At 44.0% G+C, this 15,307-nt stretch overlaps 1 protein-coding gene and 1 pseudogene across 1 annotated transcript; both read left to right on the top strand.

The window, feature by feature from the left end:
- The first annotated feature begins 5,076 nt into the window (after positions 1–5,076).
- On the top strand, positions 5,077–6,112 carry LOC120292084 (vegetative cell wall protein gp1-like). Its single transcript, XM_039309963.1, has 2 exons — positions 5,077–5,577; positions 5,729–6,112. Exons 1-2 carry the CDS (start codon positions 5,077–5,079, stop codon positions 6,110–6,112), a joined length of 885 nt encoding a protein of 294 aa, XP_039165897.1.
- A 6,087-nt stretch (positions 6,113–12,199) lies between these two features.
- On the top strand, positions 12,200–14,589 carry LOC104440537 (annotated as a pseudogene).
- Positions 14,590–15,307: the final 718 nt, after the last annotated feature.

Here is a 15,307-nt window from a genome sequence, read left to right as displayed (position 1 = left end):
AAGGCAAGCCATTTCCAAACACATCATTCAAACACTTTTGAGAGCTAAGTGAAAGAGACCTTCTCTTAGGACGAATGATTCATTCGCATTGAGCACGAAGATCGAAATGATAAAGGCGTTTCTTTCATCAATCCCAAGCATTGCACTGATCTCTTGTTACCCCTTTGGGCTGAAAAAAGAAAAAAGAAAAAAAAAATGATCCTTCAAAGTACCCCTATCGAGAACGACCCTACATTGGGGCAACATAGGAGGTTACGGTCGTGTTGTAAAACGAAAGGTTGAGAAAGATTCTATTACTTTCACTTTCATCAATCTTCTTGTGGTAGCTTCAGAGGAATTCTCATTGGAGCTTGACTCATCCCAAGGTGAAGAAGAGCATTTCCTTCTCTATCCAAACACCGATACCCATTGCTATAACCAATTTGGGCCTGATTATTCATTTCGAATCCCGAGCGGTGATCATCTCCCTTCACCGGGGCAAGGCATAAGTATTGACCAAATATAATTGACAATCACGGGAAAATGTGAAAAGCATCTCGAAAGTCATACGCTACCAAAGTTCAAAGAGCAAAAAGCTCGACAAACTAAGGGGCATAAAAAAAGTGTGCCTAGTAAAAGCAAGGCCAATGCCCGTCAAGAAAAAAAGAGCCAAAAGGCCGCATCTTATGTGAAAGAAAAATGATCAAAATCCAAGTGCCTGCGAAAAAAAAAATCATCGCAAAGGACAAAGGAAATTAGAGAAAAGAGCAAAGCTCTCATGCAGAAATGATCAGTGAATGAACTCTCGAGATGTGCTTTGTGTTTCAAGAGCCAAATGATTTCGAAAGGTCAAGTGACCCGGTCACGATGCCATGATGATCACCGACTCTTAAAGACCCTCTTGAAAATTTTAAGCCTTTCAAGCCTTTCCCGAGCCAACATTATAACCCTTTTCCAAAGCCTCTTCGATTGGGATGATTTGAGTGAAAATGAGAATACCACAAAAGCTACTTGCTTGAAGGAGTGGAAATAATTCTATCTTGTCTTATCTTCCAAGTTCTCACTCGTAAACCCAATGAAGATAGCGGCAAATGTTCCTTTATTGGCCTCAAAGCAATCATTCCTTTGTGTAAGCCCTAACCAAGCCTATATTGCGGTCCTTTCAAAAGACCTTTTTATCGATCAGATTGTGCTCATTGCGAATGTCTCTGAAGCCTTTGACATAGGTTATGTGAGATACCCTTAGCAATTAGTTATTTCCCACACAAATAGATGGGATCAAGCAGCCGTTTTATCAAGAGTGTGTGAGAAGCCCTTCGACTAAGAAACTCTAGTTTGGCATGCTTAATGAGCCTTTTTCATGAGTCGTAGTCGTTCTAATAAAAACTTGACTCCTAGAGAATTTGATGATTAATGATATATCCACAAGTAAGATAACAATTTTGTGCCACATGAGGCTAATTGAAATCAAATGTTTTTCCAAAACAGTTGGACTTAGCTTGATTTGCTTGTTCAATTAATGCTACAATACCACCAATACGTCTCTTAATGACGCCTCTAATGACATTCACTCAAGTTGAGTTTGACAGGATTCCTTAGTGAAGCCATGCAGCTTTCAAGGGATTAGCAGGTGCTTCCCTAAAAATCAAAGGTTCATGGTCAACCTTAAACCATGCCATCTCCAAAAGTTCATGGTCAACCTTAAACCATGTCATCTCCAAAGGTTCATGGTTAGCCTTAAACCATGTCATTCACACGGTTCGTGGGTCTATCCTTAAACCACACGGTTCGTGGGTCTATCCTTAAACCACACGGTTGGTGGCTTTCCTAAACCACACGGTTGGTGGGTCTATCCTTAAACCACACGGTTGGTGGGTCTATCCTTAAACCACACGGTTCGTGGGTCTATCCTTAAACCACACGGTTGGTGGCTTTCCTAAACCACACGGTTGGTGGGTCTTCCTTAAACCTTAAATCCTTAAACCACACGGTTGGTGGCTTTCCTAAACCACACGGTTGGTGGGTCTATCCTTAAACCACACGGTTGGTGGGTCTATCCTTAAACCACACGGTTCGTGGTCTATCCTTAAACCACACGGTTGGTGGCTTTCCTAAACCATACGGTTGGTGGGTCTATCCTTAAACCACACGGTTCGTGGGTCTATCCTTAAACCACACGGTTCGTGGGTCTATCCTTAAACCACACGGTTGGTGGGTCTATCCTTAAACCACACGGTTCGTGGGTCTATCCTTAAACCACACGGTTGGTGGCTTTCCTAAACCACACGGTTGGTGGGTCTATCCTTAAACCACACGGTTCGTGGGTCTATCCTTAAACCACATGGTTGGTGGGTTTATCCTTAAACCACGGGGTTGGTGGCTTTCCTAAACCACACGGTTTGTGGGTCTATCCTTAAACCACACGGTTGGTGGGTTTATCCTTAAACCACGAGGTTGGTGGCTTTCCTAAACCACACGGTTCGTGGTCTATCCTTAAACCACGGGATTGGTGGCTTTTTCTAAACCACATGGTCGAAACCCGTTTGTACACGGTGAGACATTCCTTTCAGTCGAAACCCGTTTGTACACGGTGAGACTATCATCCGGTCGAAACCCGTTTTACACGGTGAGACTATCATCCGGTCGAAACCCGTTTGTACACGGTGAGACATTCCTCCAGTTGAAACCCATTTGTACACGATGAGACCTTCCTCTCGGCCGAAACCCGTTTGTACGCGGTGAGATATTCCTTTCGGCCAAAACCCGTTTGTAAACGGTGAGACCTTCATTTCGGTCGAAACTTGTTTGTACATGATAAGACTATTATATCCAGTCAAAAACTATCATATCAAATCAAAACCCGTTTTTATACGGTGAGACCATCACATCAAGTCAAAACCAGTTTTTACACGGCGAGACCATCACATCTAGTCGAAACCCGTTTTTACATTGTGAGACATTTTTTTTACAGTCTAAACCACACGGTTCGTGGGTCTATCCTTAAACCACAAGGTTCATGGGTCATCCTTAAACCACACGGTTCGTGGGTCATCCTTAAACCCCGATTTTAAAATGTTCATGAGTTTATTTCTAAACTGCAATTTTTCAAAAGGTTCATGGTCAACCTTAAACCATATTATCTACAAAGGTTCATTGGTTTTCCTCAAATCATGCGTTTTCAACCCGGTCAAAACCCATTGTTACATGGTGAGACCTCATTCCTCTCCTTCTTCCTATGACACGGTGAGCTTTGTAGCCCGGAGAGCTTTTGTAGCCCGGAGAGCTTTGTAGCCCGGAGTCTTTCTTTCTTATGACACGGTGAGCTTTATAGCCCGGAGAGCTTTTGTAGCCCGGAGAGCTTTGTAGCCCGGAGTCTTTCTTCCTATGACACGGTGAGCTTTGTAGCCCGGAGAGCTTTTGTAGCCCGGAGAGCTTTGTAGCCCGGAGTCTTTCTTCCTATGACACGGTGAGCTTTGTAGCCCGGAGAGCTTTTGTAGCCCGGAGAGCTTTGTAGCCCGGAGTCCTTCTTCCTATGACACGGTGAGCTTTGTAGCCCGGAGTTCTTCTTCCTATGACACGGTGAGCTTTGTAGCCCGGAGAGCTTTTTGTAGCCCGGAGAGCTTTGTAGCCCGGAGATCTTTGTAGCCCGGAGAGCTTTTGTAGCCCGGAGAGCTTTGTAGCCCGAGTCTTTCTTCCTATGACACGGTGAGCTTTGTAGCCCGGAGAGCTTTTGTAGCCCGGAGAGCTTTGTAGCCCGGAGTCTTTCTTCCTATGACACGGTGAGCTTTGTAGCCCGGAGTCTTTCTTCCTATGACACGGTGAGCTTTGTAGCCCGGAGAGCTTTTGTAGCCCGGAGAGCTTTGTAGCCCGGAGTCTTTCTTCCTATGACACGGTGAGCTTTATAGCCCGGAGAGCTTTTGTAGCCCGGAGAGCCTTGTAGCCCGGAGTCTTTCTTCCTATGACACGGTGAGCTTTATAGCCCGGAGAGCTTTTGTAGCCCGGAGAGCCTTGTAGCCCGGAGTCTTTCTTCCTATGACACGGTGAGCTTTGCAGCCCGGAGAGCTTTTGTAGCCCGGAGAGCTTTGTAGCCCGGAGTCCTTCTTCCTATGACACGGTGAGCTTTGTAGCCCGGAGTTCTTCTTCCTATGACACGGTGAGCTTTGTAGCCCGGAGAGCTTTGTAGCCCGGAGAGCTTTGTAGCCCGGAGTCTTTCTTCCTATGACACGGTGAGCTTTATAGCCCGGAGAGCTTTTATAGCCCGGAGAGCCTTGTAGCCCGGAGTCTTTCTTCCTATGACACGGTGAGCTTTGCAGCCCGAGAGCTTTGTAGCCCGGAGAGTTTTGTAGCCCGGAGTCTTTCTTCCTATGACACGGTGAGCTTTGTAGCCCGAGAGCTTTTGTAGCCCGGAGAGCTTTGTAGCCCAGTCCTACTTCCTATGACACGGAGAGTTTTGTAGCCCGGAGTCTTTCTTCCTATGACACGGTGAGCTTTGTAGCCCGGAGAGCTTTATAGCCCGGAGTCCTTTTTCTTACGACACGGTGAGCTTTATAGCCCGGAGAGCTTTGTAGCCCGGAGTCTTTCTTCCTCTTATTGACAAGACACGTTTCCATAGTTATGAGTTCTTTCCATCGATCTAATACGTGCCTATACACTTGGGTTTATCATCAAAATAATTTAGGTGTCTTTTGTCTTTGAAAGGAACCTCTTCGAGCTCCCATTCAAAGAGGGCAGCATTGACACCTAAATTTTCCCATTTTTTGTTTAGTATTTAATTGTCTACAAATTATGAATTAGCCACTAAAAAGAAAAAAAAAAAAAAACAAAAAAAAAGAAAAAAAAAAAACAAAAAAAAAGGCAAAAAACAAAAAAAAAAAAAAAAAAAAAGAAAAAACATGGAAGGGGCCGGGGCCCGTTTTCCTCTTGGCCCGGCCCACGTTCCACCCTCTTCTCCTCCTCCACCTTGTTTCGGATGAAACCCGCAAAAGCAGGCAACGGCAGAAGGAGGAAGAGAGCTCGGGGAGACTTTTTGAGAGAGAGGAGAGAACACGAACAGAAAAAAGGGAGCACAAAGAAGACAAGGAGGAGAAACGAGAAGGAATGGAGAGGGAGGAGGGCGGTCACGGCGCTGCCCATCGCCGTCCAAGCCGCCGCCTCCTCGCCCGCCGCCATCAAGCCGCCCTCCTCCTCGAGCCCGAAGCCGTTCGAGCCGCCCGCACCCGTGACGCCAAGTGCCGACCCGCTCGCTCCCTCGCCTTCGACTTGCAGATCCCGCGTTCGTCAAACCCCCCGCCGCACCGCCAAGACTCCTGCAAGCCCGAGGCCCCGCCTCTTGTCGAGACCCCTCTCCCGAGTCCTCCTCGGCTCCGACGCCCGCCAGATCCGCTCCGAGCCTCCTCCGAGCGAAGCTACCTTCGCTCCTTGCCCGCCACTCCGCCCGTGCCGCTCGACCACAACCCGACGCCACTTTGCTCGGCCTCGTCATTGCACTCTCTTGCTCGAGCACCGAGATCCGCGAGCACCGCGCCACCCACCGCGCGCCTCCGCCGGTCACCGCCGCTCAAGCCCCGCACCGCCCGTGCCTCCGCGCCCGCTGTTCTGGTTGCGTCTTCACGATCCACCGCCGTGCCTTGTCTCGTCTACTCACCCATGAACACCGCCCCTTCGCCATCGTCGCCCCGCATGTCGCGGCCAAGCCCGAGCGCCTCCAAGCTTTGAAGCCGCGACGTCCACGTCTCTTCGCTGCGTGTAGCCCCTGCGACGCCAACCTTACTTGTTCGCTCTCGCGGCCTCCGACAACGCGAGTCCACCTCCGCGCGCCAGCAAATCTGCCTCCGAGGCTCCCGCAGCTCGAAGCCCGCGCGCCCCTTTCGCCGCTGCTCGACGCCACAGCCCGCACCGCCGCCCCTACGACGCCGCCAACACCAGCGCCCGACCCTCTTTCGTTGCGCGACTGCCGCACTGTCGCGGCCGCCCCCGCTCGCCGCACCACCTCCGTCCGGTGCACGCCACTCCTTCCATCCCGTCGCGGCACCAAAGACACGCGCCGTTGCTGCCCGTGCCGCCGCCACCAGCTGCGCCGCCGCCGTCGCCGCCATCGCTGCCCGGTGTCGGTGCCGCCAAGAAGCCTTGGTGAAGGAGGCTCAAATCGGGTCGAACCGGGTCAAACGACCCTCCAAACCGGGTAGGGTTTGGTCTTCGAAGTGGGTCGGGCTTTGGGTCTGTTTCTCCGGGCTTTAGATTCAGGTAAATTGGGTTGGCTCTCGCGGGCTTAGGAAATAGGTGGGTCTTTATTTTTCTTTGGGCCTTGACTAAAGTATTTAAAAAAAAAAAGAATTTTGGGCCCACTCGGGCCCGTTGCCGCCGACGAGGCCGAAATCGGGTCCGGTCGTAGACCGGACCCGACCCGCATCGAACGGGCTGAACCGGGTCGGTCGAGACCGGACCCCCGACCTGTCCGGCCCGAATTTTATTTTTAAGTTTATTTTATTATTTAAAAAGAAATTAAAAATATTAAAAAAAATTTCGAAAATCCAAAAAAATTTATTAAATATTGAAAATAGTTTTAATTTATTATTATTATTTTTTAAAAAATTAATTTTGTTTAAAAATTAAAAAAATTAAATTAAAAAAATTTAAAAAAATTATTAAAAAAAAATCAAAAAATAAAAAATTTCGAAAATCCAAAAAATGATGTGATTTGGTTAGGAATTGCTATATCTTGCTTTCTTAGTGTAATTAGACATCTATTTGCTTGCATATTGATTATGTCGTATGTTTAATTTACATATTTAATTATGTTTGATTGCATATGTTTAATCTTATTGCAATTAGGATCTTGGTAGTTTTGATTATTACTTTAATGATTGCGCGCCTGCATGATCACGTCACATGTTAGTGGATAAATATAAAATCAATCCAAATTGCCTGCCAAAAATTCATTTTGTTAAAATGAACAAGATTAGGTACAAAGGGCACTAATTAGTCAATTAGTGTAATCAAGTCCCCGACCCTAGAATCTCTGCAGGTTGCGTAGGAAGTGAGACACGCTCCCATGTCTCACTTGGTTTCTAGCCGACCCCAATAGGCTAGTGGCGACTCCTTTTATGCAAAATTTCTTAAGAATATCCCAACGTCACGCGGGGTATGGGCTTGGGAGAGCCCACGCCTAATCATGGGCCTTAGGCCCGTCCTTTAGGCAATACCCTTAAACCTGTTCCCTCCCCCGAGGGTAGGTCGCGACAAAAGCCCTATAAAAAACACGGATGACTTCCTTCTTTTTGACGAATTGGGCCATTTTTCAGAATTACATTACCTTCTTTGGCTTCACGAACTTGATTTTCTCACCCTCCCCTGTTCCATTCTTATATTACTCTATTATCTTTCTTGTGTTCATCATTGTGAAAGGGATTTTGGTGTGCCGAATGTTTACGTCGCTTCCCTAGCTCAGCTTTGCACCAGGGATGCTCTCCTCTCCGTTTAGCTCAACTTCTGCATATACAGCTACTTGACAGTCGGTGGCTTCCTAGTTTCACTCAAAAATCAGAATAGATCAGGGTGAGGGATCACGATTGATTTTTCTTCTCGTCTCTTGCGGGCATTTGTTGTGATACTTTCATGTGACAGGGTGCCTATTTATTGTAATAGCACCCTGCTCTAGTTGAACATGTTCTTTTATGTATTTATTTTAATCTTGACGCTCTTTTATTGCAGAGATCGCCTGTCGTGGGCATATTAACAAGGCATGATTTTATATGCCTGAGCACGTGTTGGCATTGCACCCGACCCTCATCAGGAGGAGATGGAAGAGATTGAGACTACAGTTTCCCCGTCTATTAAAACTAAGCATTCAGGAGTTTACCCAGGAAAATTCCTACAGGCCAGGTTTTGGGTGAAGCCACTCACTATAAGGTCAGGCCCTGATCGAACCCTACAGACCCTGGAAAATTAGCCCTTCGGCTTACTAATTGAGCATTGTGGAAAGCGGCAAGTTGTAATTTATTTGCCGTACGAATGTATGGACAAGAAGTTTTGGGTGGCATTATCATTGCGGGACGGGAATACTTCTGCTGTGACTGAGATGCTAAAGATGTGGAGGAGTCTTGACAGTAAGATAAAAAATGTGCAGAAAACTGTAGATAAAACTCTTACTCAGTAATTTATATATACAGGAACACTCCCTCTGTGTACTTTTTTTTTTTTTTTTTCTGATCCTTCGATAAAAAGATTCATTCTCTTCATAAAAAAGAGGAGGTAGAACCAATAAAGATTTCTTTTTCAATTCATCCCTGGAGTTATGCGACACCAAATTGCTTCTAAATGTGGTAAGTTTCGCGTGATGTCATTGAGTCCACGAGAATATGACATTGCACTGTGACATCCATTTAACCAAACATATAAGTTTCGAAACCTGGAACTCTCATATGCAAATTTTTGTAGGGTATCTAGAGGATTATGTACATTCATCATTGCTGTTATCATTCCTCTCTAAGTTCGCACAAGACGGCACAATGACACTGATAGCATTGATCAGGCACATGCTTGATGCGAATTTCTCCGTACATTCGAGCATATTCAATTTCCACGGAGCGACTTGTAGTCGGTTTGAATTCATAGGGATTGAACCAGCACCTTCTACTTCCATCCCTTTCGCCTCATAAAGTCTCCAACTAAACGTGTACGGCGACGTCGTTTGGTCAAAGTCTTCCAAATTTGTGCGTTCCTTGTAAGGTATGTGCAGGGTTCCTCGTTGACCGCGAACGACGGGAACACTTCCTGGCGTTCTTGCTTGGTTAGGCCGCGACTCAATTCATTCTCCTTAGGATTTTGATGATGCTACTGAGAAATAAAAATAATCCTGAGATGGATATTTTTAAATCACTGTGTTAATGATGTGTGATTGGAAATGAAAAAAACGAGGTGAGGAAAAATGATGTCAAAAGCTTCAATGTTCTTCTCAAGTTGATTCTCCCACGATGTAACAAAAAGCACAATCTTTTTTATTGCAATAGATGTAGTGAGAGGCATGACTGTCATTAGATAATGCAAATTCACATATCTTTTGCTAAGGATTAAAAAATCAAATCCCTAATTTTATGAAACGTTATGAAAAATTGACAATGAATCCCCAAACAAAAATCATGTCTATACAGCCCAATTCATGAGTAAACCACGCTCCCTTCAAGTTCATCCATCTCTAATCTTCATCACCTTGCTGTCCTAAAAGGCATTTGGTTGTGGTCCGTTTATCACAAAACGAGCATTGAATCGAAGTTTAAAGTCGAGCGTGCTAGCTTGCCTCGCCCCAATGGGTGTCCATAAGATTTTTTATTAAGTTATTGATTTGATACTTCATTGATCCTCTATAAGCTCTAAATGCTCAATATTTTTTTTTGGAAAAAGTGCATCAAAAGTCCCCAAAAATTATTACAAAAGTGCAATCGAGTTATGAAAATTTCCAAAAAATGTAATCAAGTTTTAAAACTTATCAAATTAGTTCAATCAAGTCTCTCTATTAACTCCTTCCGATTTGGTTAATGAAAAAAAGAAACTGACATGGTTTACTTTTTTTTTTTTTTTCAAAGAAAGAGGTGCTGCTGAGGTTGCTAGGTTAGCCATTTTAGAAAAAAAAAATTAAAAGGAAAGTTGGCTTGAGACATCCGCTGGTGATACCCAAAATCGCTGGCGCAAGCTCTCACTTTCACTTCTTTAATTCTATCAAAAGCTATTCTATTGCTCTTTTCGTCATTTGGCATTGAAATACTTTACTGCCAATCTCAATAGAGTACTACACCATCATTCAATGATACCTCTAGTCCTTTCTTTACTTGAAAAATTGATTTTTTCTGTGGTTGGAGTAGTCGACGATATATTAAAAACAAGGTAAATGATTTGGTGATAGTTTTTAATGTATTGTAAAAATAACAGTTTGTTTTGGACCATAAAAAACCAAATAACAAATAATTATGAATTGTTGTGATGTCAACTTCTTCAAAAATTTATGATTTTATAACAAGTTGTTATTCTCATAATGGCCCAAAGATTATTATACTAACAAAGCCCTATTAAAAACAACGATGACTTCCTTCTTTTTAGAGAATTGGGCCATTTTTAGAATTACATTAACACCATCCTCCTTTGGCCTAACGAGATTGATTTTCTCACCCTCCCCTGTTCCATTCTTATATTACTCGATTATCTTTCATATGTTCAAGTTTAACCCCGTGAAAGGGATTCTGGTGTGCCAAATGTTTATGTAGCTTCACTAGCTCAGCTTTGCACTAGGATGTTCTCTCCGTTTAGCTGAATTTCTGCACATACAGCTACTTGACATTAGCTTCCTAGTTTCAGTAAAAAATCAGAGTAGATCAGGGTGGGGGATCACAATTGATTTTTCTTCTCGTCTCCTGTGTGTGTTTGGTGTGATACTTCTGCGCCACCGGGTGCGAATAGCATTTTGCTCTGGTTCAACATGTTCTTTTATGTATTCATTTTAATCTTGCCTGTGGTGGGCATATTAACAAGACATGATTTTATGCCCGAGCACGTGTTGGCATTGCACCCGACCCTCATTAGGAGCAGATGGAAGAGATTAAGACTACAGTTTCCCCGCCTATTATAACTATTTTAGCATAACCAGTCGAGCATTCAGGAATTTTTCCAGAAAAGTTCCTACTCAATCAGGCCAGATTATGTGGGATTCATGCAGGATGGAGCTTGTTGGAAGCTCCTAATTATAAGGTCAGGCCCTGATCGGACCCTAAAAACCCTGGAAAATTAGCACTTCGCCTTACTAGTCAAGCATTGTGGAAAGCAGCGGGTTGTAATTTATTTGTGGGACGATTGTATGAACAGGAAGTTTTGGCTGGCATTATCACGGTGGCACGGAAATACTTTTTCCATGACTGAGATGCTAAAGATGCAGAGGAGTCTCGACAGTAAGATCAAAGATGTGTATAAAACTGTAGATAGTTAACTCTTATGCGGTAATTTATATACAGGGACACTCCCTCTTTGTGAACTGATCACTTATATTAAATGGAAACCGAATTGCTTTTTAGATGTGGTAAGTATTGTATGATGTCGTAAACTCCACGAGCACGATATCTTTATGTCATCGCGACATCCATTTAACCGAACGAGTCGGTTTTGAAACCCGGAATTCCTGGATGTAAACTTTTGTAGAGTGTCTGCAGAATTATGTTTGTTCATCATTGTAACCATTCCTCTCCAAGTTGCACAAGACCTCACAACGTCGCCATGGAAAGCATCCATCGGTTGCATGCTTTGATGCAAATTTCCAAGTAAGTTCGAGCATGTTCAATTTCCACGGAGCAACTTGTAGTCGGTTTGAATTCATGGGGATTGAATCAACTGCTGTAAATCCTGTCCCTGCCTTCTTTTTCCATCAATTTCATCTTGAAAAGTCTCTAATAAACATATACGACAAAGTTCAATCGAATTTTTCCAAGTGCGTTCTTTGAAAAGTATCAAGGTCCCGCCAAGATTCTGGAGCAGGGTCGCCTTATTCTAAATTTGACAAGTTCTCATTCACCATTGATTTCTATAAGGAAAAAAGGGGAAAAAAATCAAGAAAATGAAGAAAGATAAATTCACGGAGACATTCTTATCAGAAAAATTAATATCGATGATATTATTATAAGATTTTTTTAAAGAAAATTTGATGGATATATCAATAGAACTAATAAGATGCTTCAAGATAAAAGAAACAAAATCAAGTAACTCATTATATACTCTAAAATGGTTTATTAATTGCTGCTAAATAAATGGTTTATTTTTTTATAAAAAAGATTGACTAATAAAATATATGTACAAATATCACCTTCTTTTTAATTAATCATTTCCTTTTACTACAGGTGGAGCTTTTATAAAACTTCAGACCATATGGCAAAATCATTATTCTAGATAGAAATATGTGTGTTTTCTTTTTTTCTTTTTTTTGGGTCAAAGATAGTGAGAGATATATGTGTTGACATGGGCAAAGGCTGTCTACAACTTTGGTTCAAACTCGCTACGGAGAAAAGGAGGAGCAATTGCATCTACGCGCAGGAGGAATGGTCGCCTCTCTCACCTGCCATGAACGACCGGACGTACGCGAGAGACTCTGGTGGCATGGAAAAGTGGAAAAATCTCTATAAGAACGCCGGTTTCATCCTTAAGGCCGAAGTAGCTCAACTCAAGGAGCACGCCTGTTTCATCAAACATGGCTTTAGTTATACTAGGAATCCTTCTCATACTCGTTCCACTTCCCCTTTTCACCGAAGCTCAGTTCAGCGGCAACTTGACCTTGGGCAACTCGTCGACGGCGAACGACCAGAACTCTTCCTGGTCGTCGCCGTCGGGTGAGTTTGCCTTCGGCTTCCGGAGGATCGGAGCAGGAGCTTATTTGTTGGCTATATGGTTCGAGAAGATAGAGGACAAGACCATAGTCTGGTCGGCAAATGGCAATAGTCTAGCACCTGAAGGTTCGAAAGTCCAGTTGACCGCAGACGGTGGGCTGGTTCTTACCGACCCAAGAGGGAGAGAGCTGTGGTCTTCTGGCCTGACCGGCACTGGCTTAGCGTATGCAGCCATGCTCGACATGGGGAACTTCATCCTAGCAAGCGCGAACCACGTCAACTTGTGGGATTCGTTCAGCCAACCAACGGATACAATATTGCCTACGCAGCAGTTAAATCTTGGGGCTAATGTTAAAGCTCGCTATTCCGAAATGAATTACTCCACTGGGAGATTTCTCTTCGCACTGCAAACCGACGGAAATCTCGTGCTCTATGCCACTCCTGCCCCGCTGGTAGTCTCAGATGCATACTGGGCCACCAACACCATCACCGCTGGCCGTATCGGCTTCCGGTTGATATTCAATCAAAGTGGTCAGGTCTACCTCACGGACAGGAATGGAACAATACTCAACACCATCACCGCAGAACCAGTTCCAACCAGCGGTTATTACCAAAGAGCCATCCTTGAATACGACGGGGTATTCAGGCAATATATCCACCCTAAGACGGCAAATTCAAGTTCTGGCTGGCCAATGCGCTGGTCGATGGTCTCTTCCCCGGTCCCTTCAAATATATGCACGAGGATCAATCGAGACGGTACTGGAGCTTGTGGCTTCAACAGCTACTGTACTCTTGCAGACAATCAGAGGCCCCGATGCCAGTGCGCCCCTGGATATATTCTGTTAGATTCGACGAATGAGATGAACGGATGCAGACAGGACTTCATATCACAGAGTTGTGATGGAAGTAGGCCTGAAAAAGACCAGTTTGCTTTGCGTGACATGCTCAATACAGACTGGCCGCAGTCTGACTACGAGGTTAGCGAATCGAAAACCGAGGACTGGTGTCGAGAGGCTTGCTTGGCCGATTGTTTTTGCGTAGTTGCTGTTTTCAAAGATGGAAATTGCAGGAAAAAGAAGATCCCTCTTTTAAATGGTAGGAAGGATTCTAGTGTGGGTGGAAAAGCTCTGATCAAGGTCCGGATAGATGACTCGACTTTGACATCTATAGGAAACGGCCAGAAGAAGAACAAGAACTCAACTCTGGTGATCATTGGATCAGTGCTGTTGAGTAGTTCTGTATTTTTGAACTTGCTTTTACTCATTAGCTACTTAATTTATAAAAGCTTCCGATCTAGGGATTCTAAGTTTTCATGACCAATCCAGATCAACCAAGCCATGTGCATGCGGACTTTCGATTATCAGGAGCTTCAAGAAGCAACAGAGGGATTCAAAGAAGAACTGGGTAGGGGTTCTTTTGGAATAGTGTACAAAGGTGTTCTCGGATCTGAGGATACAAACTTGGTGGCAGTAAAAGTGTTGGCGACAAGGACTGGGGAACGCGAGAAGGAGTTTGAAAGAGAAGTGAGTGCAATTGGCCAAACTAACCACAAGAACTTGGTGCAGTTGCTTGGACTCTGCAATGAAGGTCAACATCGACTACTAGTGTATGAATTCATGAGCAATGGCACTTTGGCAGATTTCCTATTTGGCACTTCAAAGTCTAGCTGGTACAGAAGAATAGAAATTGCCTACGATGTTGCGCGGGGGCTCTCTTACTTGCACGAGGATTGCACTAGGCATATAATCCACTGCGACATCAAGCCGCAAAATATTCTTCTCGATGGCTCTCTCACTGAAAAATCTCAGACTTAGGATTAGCTAAGCTCTTGATGGCAAACCAAACACGAATGACCACTGGAGTCAGAGGAACCAGAGGTTATTTAGCGCTAGAATGGTTCAGGAATATGCCTATTTCTAGCAAGGTAGACGTTTACAGCTTTGGCATTTTGTTGGTAGAGCTCATCTGCTGTAGAAAGAACTATGAGCCAGAAGCGAAAATTGAAGCTCAAATTGTGCTAGTTGACTGGGTGTATGATTGGTACCGCGGCGAGAGCATATTTGAGCTAGTGGAGAGCGACGAGGAGGGATTGAGTGACATAAAGAGGGTGAAAAGATTTGTGATGATAGCATTGTGGTGCATCTAGGAAGACCCGGCTTTGAGGCCAACCATGAAGAAAATTACTCAGATGTTGGAAGGAGCTGTTGAAGTCCCAGTACCTCCAATTGCAAGCTCTTTTATTAGTTCAATATGATTTTGCTTATTTAAGATAACCGTTGTTTGTAATCATGAAAAGCATTCGTATTTGTCTGTAAGTGCTATTACGCATAGCGTCTTCACATGGATCCCGCTTAAATAAGCTATATCATCAGTCAAGTTTGACATTTCCTCGCATGTATCCAAGAGAGAACGGGTTGATGATCGTCGCAAATGGGATTGCATGCGAGGCCGCATGCAACAATTAAAGCATTTTCATCTACATTTTGCTTCATGAAAATTGCATTTGACACGGTGGAAGAGTATTTTAACTTGATCCAAGCAAAACAGACCTTATCTGCTAAATTAGATGATGAGAAGCATATGAAACTTGCCGATCCTCAGGTCGTGGATCGTTGACCTAGAATCCCAATTTCAACAGTTCTGCTACTTTTTTATTCATACAGGAGAGACACTTATCTGGACCAAAGAAATCCAGTCCGCAAATCACGTAGTTGGATGTATAATTTGAGGGCGGCCAGTAAGTACCACCTAGAGGGGGTGAATAGATGATACTACAAAATCTTGACAAATTAAAACGGAATAGAATGAGTCAAGATTAAATTCTGAATAAGATCGGATTTTGGAATGCAGTAGCACAGACTTTGAAGCACCTAGCGAGTGTGCAATAAATAATAGCAAAAAACAATAAGAGTTTAGAGAAAAGAAAGTTGCACATGAAATTTATAGTGGATCTGCACCAGAAGCTTAACAGG

Source organism: Eucalyptus grandis, chromosome 3 (genome assembly GCF_016545825.1).
Source record: "Eucalyptus grandis isolate ANBG69807.140 chromosome 3, ASM1654582v1, whole genome shotgun sequence".
Lineage (NCBI taxonomy): Eukaryota > Viridiplantae > Streptophyta > Magnoliopsida > Myrtales > Myrtaceae > Eucalyptus > Eucalyptus grandis.
The sequence above is the reverse complement of the archived record's forward strand: the minus strand, read 5'-3'. Positions and strand labels throughout refer to the sequence as shown.